The 14,720-nt window shown below is 61.7% G+C and overlaps 1 protein-coding gene across 2 annotated transcripts in view; it reads right to left on the bottom strand.

The window, feature by feature from the left end:
* FBLN1 (fibulin 1) overlaps positions 1-14,720 on the bottom strand; it is a 77,732-nt gene that overhangs the window by 13,342 nt on the left and 49,670 nt on the right. The window contains exons 15-16 of one of the 2 annotated variants that reach the window (XM_080661129.1): positions 7,356-7,498; positions 4,469-4,600 (exon numbers count right to left, since the gene is read on the bottom strand). In XM_080661129.1, the coding sequence (XP_080517255.1) occupies positions 4,469-4,600; positions 7,356-7,498 (275 nt within the window). Of the gene's footprint in view, positions 1-4,468; positions 4,601-7,355; positions 7,499-14,023; positions 14,484-14,720 lie in introns of those variants that run through there. The other variant, XM_080661130.1, reaches the window with a different exon arrangement.

The raw sequence follows: 14,720 nt of genomic DNA, 5'->3' as shown, positions 1-14,720 counted from the left end.
GCTGTGTGCAGCCCGCTCAGCCCCTGCTGGAGGCCCTGCGTGCCGGGGGGTGTGCGTGCCGGGGGGGTGTGCGTGCCGGGGGGTGTGCGTGCCGGGGGGTGTGCGTGCTGGGGGGTGTGCGTGCCGGGGGTGTGCGTGCCGGGGGTGTGCGTGCCGGGGGGTGTGCGTGCTGGGGGGTGTGCGTGCCGGGGGGTGTGCGTGCCGGGGGGTGTGCGTGCCGGGGGGTGTGCGTGCCGAGGGGTGTGCGTGCCGGGGGGTGTGTGTGCCTGCGGCTGTTGGCCCACGGAGTCTAACGAACCGTCAGGAACTACTCCCTGGCGAGGGAAGCAGCCCCGTGGGAAACAGTCCCAGCTCGTCCACCGGCTGCGCACGCTCCACGTGGCTGACGTCACAACACGCGAGTCCTCTGTCTCACGTCACGTCTGCGACAGGAGGGCCTGACGCGCGAGAAGCTAAGTCCACCTTGTTGGGTACCACGCCGGCCGGATACTGGGGACCGGACCCCACATTAACTGGTGGCTAAAAAGCTGCTTGCGCCGAGCACCGAGCTCCTGGGCTCCGGCAGCTCCTGGCAGACATGGTGGCAGAGCCGAGCCTCAGCAGGCAGAGCCTCCCGTCCTCAGAGAAAGCGTGGACGGCTGTGCTGAGAGGCAGGTGGTGGGTGGCGGAGGTCCAGCACCCGCCGGGGGCCCTAGGGGCCGGTGGCCGATCATCCACAGCCTGTGGCCCTCGCAGCCAGGGCCCCGTCAGCCACCCCTTCTCGGAGCACACCCATTGCGGCCGGTCCCTGCAGAGCGAGGACGCGAGCTGGGGAGGGAGGCTTTGTCGAGGCCGAGAACCTGGGGCGCTAGCAGGGCGTCTTCGCACGGGCTGGACCGCACCCTCCATGGCTCGCTGACAGCTGCTTCGGGAGGAATGCGAGCGGCCGGGCGGCCGGGGATCCACGGGCAGCGGGCCTGGCCCCGCTCAGAGCCGCCCGAGCCCCACCAAGACCCGGTTTCCAGGGGACACGTTAGGGGAAGGCCTGGCGCTTTGGGGGCGCTTCCTTCTCTTACTTGGGGGGACAGTGAACACGCAGCCTCCGGGTCTGGAGGTTGGGACCCTCGTTATTTTTTCTGGGACACCGGACGCTCAGCAACGTTGCCAGACCAGCGCCGGCATCCACGGCTCCAGCTCTGGGTGCTCGGGGAGGACCAGCCTGTAGGCCCGCTCTGCCCCCCCAGCACCGAGGGGCCCGGGCAAGCCTCCTGCCCCTTCTGGCCCTCACTCCCTCATTTGTTAACGGGGGTACCCCCCGTGTCATAGAGCTGTGGGGGTGACAACACACCTCCTCCTCGTACTCACTATGTGTCAGTTGCCCCTTCACGTAAGGTGAGCCCCAGCTTAGACCTCACCTCCTCCAGGAGGCCTGCCTGGCCCGGCGCCCGGTGCCTGGTGTCCACACAGGGCGTGGCCGGGAGCAGCAGGTGTGGAGCCCACACCGTGAGCAGGTAGGTGTCCCTGGGGGGGTGCTGCAGGCAGCTGGGGCTGCGCGTGGGCTCTCGATGGGCTGCCGCCCCAGGCCCCACCCCCGCCCCGTCTGCCCGACGCCGGGTTTCTGTCTAAGCGCCGCTGGAAGTGCATCGCGAAGAACAAGTTCCCCAATGCCCCGGCCACGGCTTTTCGGTGGCCCGGTCTCAGGAAGGAACTCCTCAGTTCCCTCTGCCAGGGAGGCGACCCCGCCATCCGGGAGGCATTCGTGAGGCCGGAGCAGGGTGCTGGTGGGAGCTGGGCCCCGGCTCCCAGGCTCTCACGCTGGGCCCGAGTCCAGGGCAGGACCCCTGAGCGCGGGCGGACACGGGCCAGGGCCGCAGCACCACACACGTGCCCAAGGCCCGCTGGTGCCAGATGGCTCTCCCCGAGGCCCAGAAGCTCCGGGGCGCCCAGAAGAGAGGAGAGGGAAGGAGGGGGGGACAAGGGAACAGAAGACATCCCCCGCAGGCAGAGAACTAAGGCAGCAAGTGCTGGGTATGGAGAGGAGAGCCGTCCCGAAACACGGCCTGGGCCCCACAGGGAGACCTTGCCCCCCCTGCCCCCTCCCACCTTGGTCCTCCACCTGGAGGGGACCTGGGCCAACTCGCTGAGCCCAACCAGACGGGACGCCCCTCCCGCAGCACCAGCCTGGAATTCCACAGACCAGGGCACGCGTGGCCGGGCACCCTGAGGGACAGCCTCTCTGCCTCGGGGGGCGTACCCACATTCCATTCCCAGGAAGTGGGGGTGGCACTGGTGGTCGCCTCTCGCACACAGGGGCTCAGTCCCATGTCCCACTCGGCCCCCGCATCGTCCTGAGGAAACGGGGGAGCCCCCTCAGCTCTCTGGGCCTCGGTTTCCCCTCTGCAATAGAGGAGGTGGCAGCGGTGGTCCCCAGGAGGCTGGGCCACCCCAGGGAGGATTCGGAAGGCCCCCACCCCCCACCCCAGGGGAGCCGGGAGCCTTGTTTTTGCGCTGGCCTGCCCCGGTGCTGTGAGCTCCTCCCCGCTGCTGGACGGCGGAGCCCTCAGGGGCAGGGGCCACATGAAATTCACCCATCTCTGCATCGACAGTGCCCGGCCCAGGGCCCAGGGCAGGGGCTCATGGGGGTTCCGGTTCCGACTCCTAAGGTCCCCCGTGCTGGGATTGTCCCAGGACGGCCTGGCCCCAGCCCACCTGCAGCCCAGGGCTGGCGCGAGGTGGGCTCCTGTGTGTGCCCTCAGGGTGTGTGCCCTCGGGGTGCTCCCCCACCCGCTCCCTCCCAGCACACATGCAGGTGGCACAAACCCGACCGTTTCCTCCTGCCTGCCCTCACCCCCACGTGCCTAAAGGCTCCTCCAGGCTCTCTTCCTTAACAATGGGGGACACTGAGGCGAGGGGCTCCGGGGCAGCAGCGCTGACGACTGCTGACAGGGCGCTGTCCCCCTCCCCCGGCTCTCCGCGGGCTAATGGGGCATTAATTGTAATTAACTAATTACGCCTGCTGCCAACCGGCGGGGGAGGAGGCTGGGGTGGGGGGCCCCCCATGACTCAGTCGTGTTTACAACTCGAGAACCCATTGAAGAGCTTGTAAAGTTGCTATAAATGGCCCTTTGGCAACGGGCGTAACTGCCAGTTTAACCAGGTCGGCTGGGGCTCAGGGAGCCGGGTCTGAGGTCCAACAGCGCCACCTGGCGGCCACGTCCCAAAGCGCGCTGCCGGGGCGCCACAGGGCGCTGGTTCTGGTCCAGCCCAGAGCATCCAGGGCCCCGAGACCACGAAGCCCACGCCCCTCCCCCATCCGCAGCGGGGAAGCTGAGGCCCAGGGGAGGGCAGGGCCTAGCCTTTGTTTGCTCGGAGTCTGTTCTAAGCCCAAATGGCAGCTCCGATCGTTACCATGCCCGGAGCTTAAATTCTGTAAAACGTGACAGTTTGGGAGATACTGAGAGCCAGGTTCCCAGACTCACACGGGGACTCACACGGGGACTCACACAGGTTCCCTCTTCGCCGAGACTCCGCTCAGCTGCCACCTCCTGCAGCTGCAGCCGCCCTCCCCGGCCATCCCCTCCCCTGCCGTCCCCTCCCCTGCCGTCCCCTCCCCTGCCGTCCCCCCCCTGCCGTCCCCTCCCCGGCCGTCCCCTCCCCGGCCGTCCCCTCCCCTGCCGTCCCCTCCCCGGCAGTCCCCCTCCCCGGCAGTCCCCTCCCCTGCCGTCCCCTCCCCGGCCGTCCCCTCCCCTGCCGTCCCCTCCCCGGCAGTCCCCTCCCCGGCCGTCCCCTCCCCGGCAGTCCCCCTCCCCGGCAGTCCCCTCCCCTGCCGTCCCCTCCCCGGCCGTCCCCTCCCCTGCCATCCCCTCCCCTGCCGTCCCCTCCCCGGCCGTCCCCTCCCCTGCCGTCCCCTCCCCGGCCGTCCCCTCCCCGGCCGTCCCCTCCCCTGCCGTCCCCTCCCCTGCCGTCCCCTCCCCGGCCGTCCCCCTCCCCAGCCTCCTTCATGCGCCCTCGGCCCTGACTCTCCAGGGGCTCCAGCACGCCCCCCCCCGTCAGAGGGCTGCGCCTATGGGGCTCCATGATGCACCCTCCAACTGACACACAGACATCAGCAAGGCCAGCCAGGTCCGGGCGAGACCACAGCGCAGGCCTGACTCCCCGAGTGACACTCCCTGCACTGCACCCCGAGAATAAAATCACATCGGCTCACAGTGAGTGGGGGGCTGTGCCGAGCCGGGGCGAGCACTTCGCCCGCGATCTGTCTGACATTCACGGCTGTGAGACGCCCACAGGGGGCGGGTCCCCGGCGAGCCCTGCCCCCTGGGCGCCCCGTGGGTGCTGATCGGCTGGGGCCGGGGTTAGGGTGCCAGCCGGGCCCTGAGGGACAGGCGGAAGCGGACTCAGGAAGAGGCCTCAGCGGGAGCTGAGCTGGTCCAGAAGCTTCCCCGCCGCTGGCACCCAGGCCGGGGGGACCGGCGTCTCGGCCACTCACCCACGGTCATGCCGTCCACGTAGCGCTTGATGATGTCGAAGGAGTCCCGCAGGTTCCCCTCCGTGATGTCGAAGATGATGTCGGCGTGGTTGGCGGGGTGCGCGGGCATGATGGCGCGGAGGAAGATGATCTCTGTGGAGGGAGCACAGTGTGGGGTCAGCCGGGCCCGGGGCCCCTCCAATCCGCCCTCAGGTCCCGAGAGCCCACCCCGAGTGACTGCGAGTGGGGCTGGCTCCGCTGTCCACCCGCTTTACACCAACCCGACCGAGGCTCGGCCACTCACGGCAACACGCGAGCCCACTCACCAGGAACATGCGAGCCCACCACGAGTCACACGCGAGCCCACTCACCAGGAACACGCGAACCCACCACGAGTCACACGCGAGCCCACTCACCAGGAACACACGAACCCACCACGAGTCACACGCGAGCCCACTCACCAATAACATGCAAACCCACCACAAGTCACACGTGAGCCCACTCACCAATAACACACGAACCCACCACAAGTCACACATGAGCCCACTCGCCAATAACACGCAAACCCACCATGAGTCACACATGAGCCCACTCACCAATAACATGCAAACCCACCACGAGTCACACATGAGCCCACTCACCAATAACACGTGAACCCACCACAAGTCACACATGAGCCCACTCACCAGGAACACGCGAACCCACCACGAGTCACACGCGAGCCCTCTCACCAGGAACATGCGAACCCACCACGAGTCACACGCGAGCCCTCTCACCAGAAACACGCGAACCCACCACGAGTCACACGCGAGCTCACTCACCAGGAACATGCGAACTCACGAGTCACACACGAGCCCACTCACCAATAACACGCGAACCCACCACGAGTCACACGCGAGCCCACTCACCAATAACACACGAACCCACCACGAGTCACACATGAGCCCACTCACCAATAACACGTGAACCCACCACGAGTCACACGCCTGGAGCTGGCGGAGCCGGTAGGGCGGCCGGTTGCAGCCCCGGCAGCTGCCCCGCCTCTGCCAGGTGGTCTGGGAGGCAGGACCCTGAGCAGGGAGCCCTCAGAAGCCGGGGGTCTGTGGCCCAGGAAGCCCCGGACCTGGACCCCCAGGCCGCCCTGAGCCCGGGCCCGGGACGCAGACGTGAGCCCGCCTCCTGGCCCCGTGCCCGCGGACCTCGCCCACGAAAGCTTTCCTTTCCCCACGCCGGTGCCACAGGGCCGGCTCCCATGCCGCCGGGCAGCCAGCCCTCGCTGGGAACAGGGCCCCTGCACGGAGCAGGCGGGGGGGCGGGGGTCACAGCGCTGCCCCGCTTCCCACCCGAGGGGAAACGGAGGCCTGGAGGGTTCTGGCTCTTTCCCGGGGTCAGGGCCAGCACTGAGCGCAGCCAGTCGTTAGCCATGCACCTCAGGAGGCAGGGGGACGGGAAGGCAGGTGCCCGAGGGGAGGGGGGGAGGGAAAGGGTCAGGAGGGCGAGGGGCAGCCACTTCTGGGCGGGCCGGGCAGCCGGGGCGCCTTGTCCCTCTCCCAGACCACCTGGCAGAGGCGGGGCAGCGGCCGGGGCTGCAGCACAGGCCACCCTACCGGCTCCGCCAGCTCCAGGCGCCCTCTCTGTGGGCTCAGTGTCCTCATGCCAGCCTGCCCACCAGGGGCCTCTCAGCACCCAGGCCCAGGTCTGGACTTCCCGGGCCCGAGACGCTACCAGGGTCTCTGCCATGGCCAACTCCCGGTGGAGCCGACTTAGACCCGCCCGGGCGAGGCCACGGCGCACCGGGGCTCTGGGGAGGATCTGCCTGCCGTCTGGCGGGACCGTCACTTTGCTCGAGGCAAACGTGTCAGGGACCTTCTCCGACCAAGTCCGTGCCACCCGGAGATTCCGTGCCGCCCGGAGCACGTCAGCGGGTCAGGGGCCGGCCACCTGCTCCTTCAGGCGCCGCGTCCTCGGAAGCCGGTCCTGCCCTCGCCACCCCCACACCAGGCCCGCGTGCTGGCCCGGCCCCTGGTTGCCTGCAGGCCTCACACGTGAAAGCGCAGGGTGTGGTCATGCTAGGGGGGCGGGGGCGGTCAGAGAGCTCGTCCACATCCCTGGGCCCGGGGACTGCCCTGAGCCGACACAGGCTCGGTCTACGCTCGCTGAGTGACGCAGCCCTCGGAGGCCGAGGATGGAGACTGTGGAGGAAGCGGTGGCTGAGACCACGCCTGCGCCGGCACGTGGGTTACCCCCCAAAGCCAGGCGTCCAGAGCAGGGCCACATTCACAGTCTGCTGGGCACTGGGGGAAGCCCCTGGCTCCGCCCCAGGGAACGGGTGGGCAGGCCAGGAGCTCCCTGCGGGCAGGGGTGGGCACGGGAGCACTGGCTCCCTGGACCCGTCTTGCTGCTCCAGCCCATCTATCCCCCCCATCCAGGGTGGGTCCCTAGCAGGCTCCCCTGCCCTTCAGCTCCTGCCTTGCCAAGCCTCCTGCCCCAGCCAGGAAACCAGGTTTAGTTCCTCAGGTGCCCACGCTCCCCCCACTCACCCGCAGACCGTTCCAGGTTCTGCTCTGCTCGGCACCCTCCTCTCCACTTTCACTAGATTCCCTCCTAGGGACCGCTCCGGCCCCAGAGTGAAAGCCACCTCCTCCTGGAGGCCCTCCCATATTCCCCAGCCCTTGGCACTGAATCAACACTTCACCGCTATTTGCTGAGTGACTGTGACCTATAAGAGGCCCTGACCTGGGAGCTGGGGGTGGGCCGGCCAGTGCTATGCAGTCTGGGGACACACGGGAGATGTGGGGGTCGGGGAGAGGGCTACATTTCAAACCCCAAATCCACAGGGAGCTTCCCTGGACAATGGCCTCCCCTGGGACCCCCCAGGCCAATTCCAGGCCGTGGGGTCGCCGCTCACCTTCTGGGTGGGCGAACTCGCGGAAGGTGGGCAGCGAGACGACGGTGTGGGAGACGGTGTGCACCAGGTCCAGCATGCAGCTGAGGTCTCGGGGGCGGCAGGACTTGATGCAGCGGACGGTGTCCGTCTTCTCCTGGTGGAGCCTGAGGACAGAGCACAGGCGGTGATGGGAAGGCTGGACCCAGCCCTCACGGAGACGGAGGCGGGCCAGGGCGGGCGGGGAGCCTCCACAGCCTGGCCGCTCCATGCGGATGCCTCGGGGCCCCTCCTACAGCCTGGACAGGCCCCAAGGGGCAGAGCCGCGCCCCGTGCCTGTGGACAGCAGGCTTTGCTCTTACGAACCGAGCTCGTTCCTGCCACAGCAGACACACACATTCATTCACCCGCACAGCAAGTCTGTTCGGGGGGCATGCCTCCGTGGAGCCCTCGGTTGGGCGGGTCACGGGGTCACAAACCAGGGGGCGGATATAAACCAGCTCGGTGTTCGGCACAAAATCAAGCGTACAGTTCGCGGGAGGGCAGGAGGGGGGAGAGGCACAGTGTCCATGCGCCAGGCCTCGTGCTAGACATGTTTTTAAACCTTTTGAGTGTAAAACACCAACGTCAATGACACACAAAGCAAAGCTGTGCTTCAGTGAGTATTGTAAGGCACACGCTTAGTCACCACTCAGGCACAGAAAGAGCGCCTCCCCAGCCCCCGGAGGCCTTCACGTGGCCCCGGCCACCCCTCCTGCGCCCCACAGCAAGCCCTGCCCTGACTCCCTGGCCGTCGCCTACCTGGGTCTCATCATAGTTTCTATCACACCAGCGTGCATCTCGAGACACCACTGTTTGGACTGGTCTGGTAAAATTTGTTTATGTCTTTTTTTCTTTTTATGGGTTTGTTAGAGAGAAAGGAGGGGAGAGAGAAAGATACATCAACATGAGATCAGAACACTGATCGGCTGCCTCCTGCACGCCCCCTACTGGGGACCACGCCTGCAACCCGGGCGTGTGCCCTGACGGGGAATCGAACTGGCAACCTTTTGGAGCACAGGATGAGGTCCAACCAACGGAGCCACACCAGCCGGGGCAAACTGTTTACGTCTTTCAAGTCCTTTTTAATCTACAGGCTTCCTCTCCATCCTCATTCCCATAATTTATCTGCTAAGGAACGGAAGTGTCTGAGCCAGCCGTGGGCAAACTACGGCCCGCGGGCCGGATCCGGCCCGTTCGGCTGTTCTATCCGGCCCACGGAGCCGAAAGAGCGGAGGGTTCTCTTGCTCTCCCCTCCGCTCCTTTACTTTGCATTTATATTAGTTCACACAAACACTCCATCCATGCTTTTGTTCCGGCCCTCCGGTCCAGTTTAAGAACCCATTGTGGCCCTCGAGTCAAAAAGTTTGCCCACCCCTGACTTAAACTATCTGATGACTTTCAACCCATTGCAATGATTATCTCTAATTGGAGCTCAGGCGCTCCCACCCTCGGCCAGAGGGAACACGAGATTGGTCCCAGGAGAATCTGAGGCTCGGCTAGGACCAGGGGGTCCAGGTCAGCTTGTGCCTTTATGGCCCCAGCGGTTTCTCCAAGAAGCCTTGGGTTTGCCTTTTAATTTTGTTTCTATTTTTTTTTTTTTTTTTAGTGGAAATGGTATTTCAACATCACAGTCCGGATACCAGGGATACTCAGTGCCACTGAGCTGGTCCGTTTCTAGGCCTCTGCAGTGGACATCTTTAAAAAAAGATTTTTAAATTGATTTTTAGAGAGAAGAAGGGAGAGGGAAAGAGAGAAACATTGACGTGGGAGCGAAACATTGATCAGCTGCCTCCTGCACGCCCCTGCTATGGATCGAGCCCACAACCCGGGCACGTGCCCTGACCGGGAATCGAACTGGTCAACTTTCGGTGCACGGGAAGATGCCCAACCAACGGAGCCGCACCAGCCAGGGCCGCAGTGGACATGTTAAAGGATAAACTACGTATCATGAGTTCATACTGACCGCTTCTGAGTCAAAAACAAGGCCCACACAGTTACTTTCCCTCATCTCGACTCTTTTACGAAGGAATCTCCTCTCTTCCGTATCAGAATCCTGACTCTTCAGAACACAGGCGATGATAGAATGTCCTAAAATTATTTATTTAGTTTATTCCACACAGTAGTCTCAGAATGACAACAGTAAAATCGCCACCACTGATTACCTAAACAGTATATTTGGGGAATATGTTCTCTCCATTCTACCTAATAATTTTGAATAGATGTGCTACATCGACACTGTCTGAGCCCATAGCGATTCCACTGTGTGCCTTTTCCTGTAACGCCCATCTAGCTGTGGCTCTATGAGTAACTGTTTTTTTTTTTTTGGTTTTTTTTAAACATTCAGTGGTGATGTCTTTTTTTTTTTTTAATATATTTTATTGATTTTTTACAAAGAGGAAAGGGAGAGGATAGATAGGTAGAAACATCGATGAGAGAGATACATCGATCAGCTGCCTCCTGCACACCCCCCACTGGGGATGTGCCCGCAACCAAGGTACATGCCCTTGACCGGAATCGAACCTGGGACCCTTCAGTCCGCAGGCCGACGCTCTATCCACTGAGCCAAACCGGTTCCGGCAGTAACTGTTTTTAATGCTTGCACGTTGATAGTAGTGTGGACTCTTTGTACACAGAACAGTTCTGTTGGACCGGAGGTCCCAGTCTTCTGCTTTCCTGAGCACTCTAATTCTCCGTATTGTTCTGGCACACGTCTTGCTGTGAAAAAGTCTGATGATGATATAATTTTGCCCTCAGCAGTTAGTTGCTGGTTTTTGCCTAGATGCCCACAGTTTGTTTTCTCTTTTCTTCAAAGTCCAGTAATTCTATTAGACTACGTTATTTTTAGCGGTGGTGCTGATTTGATTACTTTTACTAAGCTATGTCATCTCCCCCACACTCAAGGCAAAGGAATAAGACACCATGAAAAAAATATGTCCTCGTTATTGTTCACAATGAAAAAAAAGGACCTGCTTCGTTCTGCAGGCCTGGCTGTGCCGTACACGAGGGAGCCCTTCGTGGCTCCGGTGGACCCAAGGACCGCTTGGTTTGCAGATCTGGTGGCTGCACTAACGCCACAGGGACTGTGGTAAACGGAACCATTTCTGCGGTCCCCCGGGTCTCAGTAAATAAAACCTACACGAGGAAAGATGACAATCCATCTGTCCACAAGCTGTACCTAAAGGCTCTTTCTTTAGGGGAAGTTAGAAAAGGGGCCCTTTCCTGAGTCTAAGGACACAAGTATTATTGTGGTCTAAAGATGGATATCATGCCCTGGCTGGTGTGGCTCAGTGGATAGAGCATCGGCCTACGGACGGAAGGGTCCCAGGTTTGATTCCGGCCAAGGGCACATGCCCGGATTGTGGGCTCAGTCCCCAGTAGGGAGCGTGCAGGAGGCAGCTGATCAATGATTCTCTCTCATCATTGGTGTTTCTATCTCTCTCTCTCCCTTCCTCTCTGAAATCAATAAAGAAACATATTTTTTAAAAAGATTGATATCATGTCTGTTATAATGAAGGTGAGGCAGACATCAACACCACTGTCAGATTAAGAAACTTCTCCAATCTGTCTCAGTGCTTCAACTAATGGAGCCAGCTCCTCTTCCAGGCGGACAGTTAGTCCTGCATTGGCACCGCCGCTGTCCATGGAACTCACCACCCCAGGTAAGCCATTAAGTGGGCCCACCTGGTCGGTGTTAGAATAGCAGGCGACACTTTTATTTTTTGAAAGTCCACGTTGGCTCCTTTGGCCTGTTGCAAAAAGGGCAAAAGTAGATCAGAAACCAGGTCTCAAGGGAGGCTCTGGAGCGACGTCATGGGCCGCCTCAGGAACAGGCCCTCCGCCTCATCGGACACAACAGGAGACCAGCCCTCCCACACTTGGTAACTTTCCACACAGGCATCGCATTAGGCCACCCGCACGACGAGCCCCCCTCTCTCTCTCTCTCTCGGGTTCAATGTCCATGCCCAGCTCGCTGGGCTGCCCGGTTCTCTGGGCAGCGGGTTCGTGGCGGTCTCCTGCCACCTCAGGGGCAGCCGCAAAGACCTGGACTATGTCTTGATGTTGGTTGCTCTGAGTAGGCACGTTCAGGTATGTTGTGCATTCTTTCAATATGCAATTTCAATTTTTTAAAAATGTTTCTGTAAAGTTTCTCGAGTTATCATTTCTCAGCATTTGCTTTCCCCCTTGTTTTGGGTTAGTTCCTTAGAGATTTCTGTTATTGGTATGTTAGATCTTCTTTGCCTACCTTCAACATCTGTCACGTTCTCCTTAAGCCTTGTCATCCCTTTTGTTATGTTTTTTTTTTTTATAAGACTTTTATTTTCAGCTTCTCTTTCTCTTGGGTACTTTGTTCCTGAACTTGCTTTTAGCTTTAATGTTAAATTGGTCTTCTGGACTTTGCAGGGAATATCTGTGAACTACTTTGGCATCTTCCACTGCTTTCTCCTGCATGGATGCCAGGTGGGCATGGACTGTATTTGGGGACTCCTGGGGACACCTTATCACCTGGTTTAGTTGTCAATGTTTTCTCTGGATTTAAACATTTTCTTATCTGGTTATTGTGTGTTTTGGGTTGGGATCCAGAGAGTTTCAAACACTATGGGCTGTATCCTCTGTCTTCCCGGAATCTCTTTGCTAGACACTTGGCACATGTTACCTCATTTAACCTTCTAAGCTCTTTCCTCTACAGCACATTGCCTCCTTCTCTGGTGAATAAAAGACCCTGTATTGTGCTTGGAGATTACAGAAGGGGCTTGTACCCAGGGCTTCCTGAGACAAGACCAGTTACCACCTGAGCAGCCCTGACTGATCCAGCAAGCCTGCCTGCTTCCAACGTTCGAGGCCGCAGGGCACGGCTCCAGAGCAGACTCAGAGCCAGGCTGCCTGGGACGGAGTCCCAGCCCCACCTGATACCAGCTGAGGGGCTGTGGGCGAGGGACTTACTAGGAGGCTCTCCACACTTCCACGTCTTCACTGTGAATGGGGATCGTAACAGTACTTGCCTTGCAGGGCTGCTGTGAGGGTTAAGTGCTTGGAACAGCGGCGGGCCCGCAGTAAGCACTACACAAGCATCAGCTGTCAGTTCTTATTATCGTCCTAATAATGATCATGCTTATTATCCTTTCCCCATGGGAGCTCGGTTTAGTACAGTGACCCGGCCAGAAGTGATGGCAGCTCTACATACCAATGACCTTGGATACAGCCAACCCTCGGAACCTTCACTCCCTGTTGGTATCAAGATCCAAATGAACACTCTTCACAGCGAGTGAAGAAACCAACAAGTAGACGGCCTACCATGTACCAGACATGGCCTTGGGCATAGCTTCCTTCATCTCCACGGTAACCCATGAACCGAACCCCTATACTCTGTGCTCGGCGTCTTGCTAGGAGCTAGCGACAGGGCGCTGAGAGAGACACATCGGCCCCTGCCTTCACAGCTTTCTGGACAGCGGGGGAGACCAACGAGGAACACAGGCAAATGGCAACGGCAAACGGCGATCATCGTCATGAAGGAAGCGTTACGAGAAAGACTGACAGAGGAAACCCAAGCCTGGGGGTCGAGGAAGGCCTCTCCGAGCAAAGAACACTCAAGCTGAAGTTTAACCAACACTGGGACCAAGGGTGCAAAGCGTGTGCCAAGGGCCCGAGGCAGCGAAGAGCTTGCAGCGCGGCCTGCGGGGAGGGAGCGGGTGGAGAGCGTGAGGTAGGCCTGGAGGTGCACACGAGGACGACGTCATGCAGGACCTTGACAGGCACGGGGGGGACTGGTGCCCGTGGTTCGGCTGGAATCACGGGGGGGCTGGAGGGGGGCAGGGGGGTCAAAGCCCACGTTGGAGGGACTGTGACAGCATGGCACAGTCAGAGCTACGGAGTCGGCAGACCGAGTTCAGACACCGGCTGTGTGATCTTGGGCACGTCGCTCGCCCGCTCCACGGCTCCTGAGGGTGAGACTGCCTGGCAGGGTTGGAGGCAATGCAGTGAAGGGCCCGATGCGACGGGGGGGTTCCCATGAGCAGCGCACTCCCCCCCCACCCCTCACCCCACCCCCGGGCGCAGGCCGCATCCCGGGCGGAGGCCCTGGCTCCCTGAGGCAAGAGCTGCGTCAAGACGCTGCAGCCGAGCCCAGCGATTTTCCACCACCAGGTCGGGCTGCTTCTCAGGACAAACGAGACGGCCAACCGGAGCCACGTCCACCAACAAACGCTCCTTTTCTGTTCCGTGAACTGCTCAGCTCCAGGCGACACAGCAAGGAAGCCAAGCTGGGGCCCGCAGCCTGGCTCGGCCACCAACGGGCCATGTCACCTTGGCCAAGACCCGCCCCTTCTCCGGGCCTCAGTGTCCACATCTGTACAATGAGGGGACGGAGCTCAGCAATCCATCGCTGAGGGCCCTTCTCCACCGAGCATCACCTCCGGGCTCAAAGGGGGCGAGAGTGTTCATTTGCCAGGGCACACGGCGCCTCCTCTGCCCTCGCCTGGGCTCCCGGGAGGCATGAGCGGTGACCGCCATGGACAGCCACTCCCAGGCGGTGCCCCAGTCGGCCCCGGGGGCACCAGGCCGTGGCCAGGACCCGGCTCACGCTGATGATAGGCACCACGGAGACCCCCCCCCCCGCCACCCCCCCGCACGGAATAAACCCAGGCACGCGAGGCAAGCGGCGGATCGCCTGCTGAACTTTATTGAACCCGGCCAGGAGGGTGAGGAAAGCACAAGAGGGGTCCCCCCGGCCCCCCGCCGGCCCCGCCCAAAGCGAGCGCTCAGAGCTCTGCGGACACAAAGATGAAAAGCTTGGCCACAAAGGAGCTGACGGTGCCGTGGCGATAGAGGTCCATCTTGACGGTCAGGAGCAAGTCCCGGGGCTCGGGCACGGGCTTGGTGAGGGCCACCACCCCGCTGTGGGGGTTCACCTTCCGGGTGGTGAAAAAGCCCTCGTCATTGCCGCCGGTGATGGCCAGCTGCATGCTGTCCCCGGGCACGGAGCTGGAGGGGCCCATGCGGAAGACCACGGCGGGCACTTGGATGTTGGTGGGGAAAGAGAGGTGGTAGTAGGTTATTCGCAGAGGCAGCTTGGGGCACTCCTGATTCTCATGGCAGGGCAAGCGCTCGCAGCGGCTGCAAGAAAGTGACAGAGACAGGAGCGTTAGGCCGGCCCAGCAAGCGGGGGCAGCGCGGGAAGCGGGCAGCGGGGGGCGGCGGGCGGCGGGGGGGCCGCGCCCCTGGGGCGGCAGCACAGGGAGGAGCGCCCCTCACTCACCTGCGGGAGGTGCCGTGGGCCTCGGGGCGGCGGACTCGGGCACTAGGCTCCTCCAACACCCTCGGGGGGCGCCGGGGGCCGGGGTCAAGGGCTGT

This window comes from Plecotus auritus (genome assembly GCF_963455305.1).
Source record: "Plecotus auritus genome assembly, chromosome: 3".
Taxonomy (NCBI): domain Eukaryota; kingdom Metazoa; phylum Chordata; class Mammalia; order Chiroptera; family Vespertilionidae; genus Plecotus; species Plecotus auritus.
Note: the sequence above shows the minus strand (reverse complement) of the source record. Positions and strands in the feature narration are given on the sequence as shown.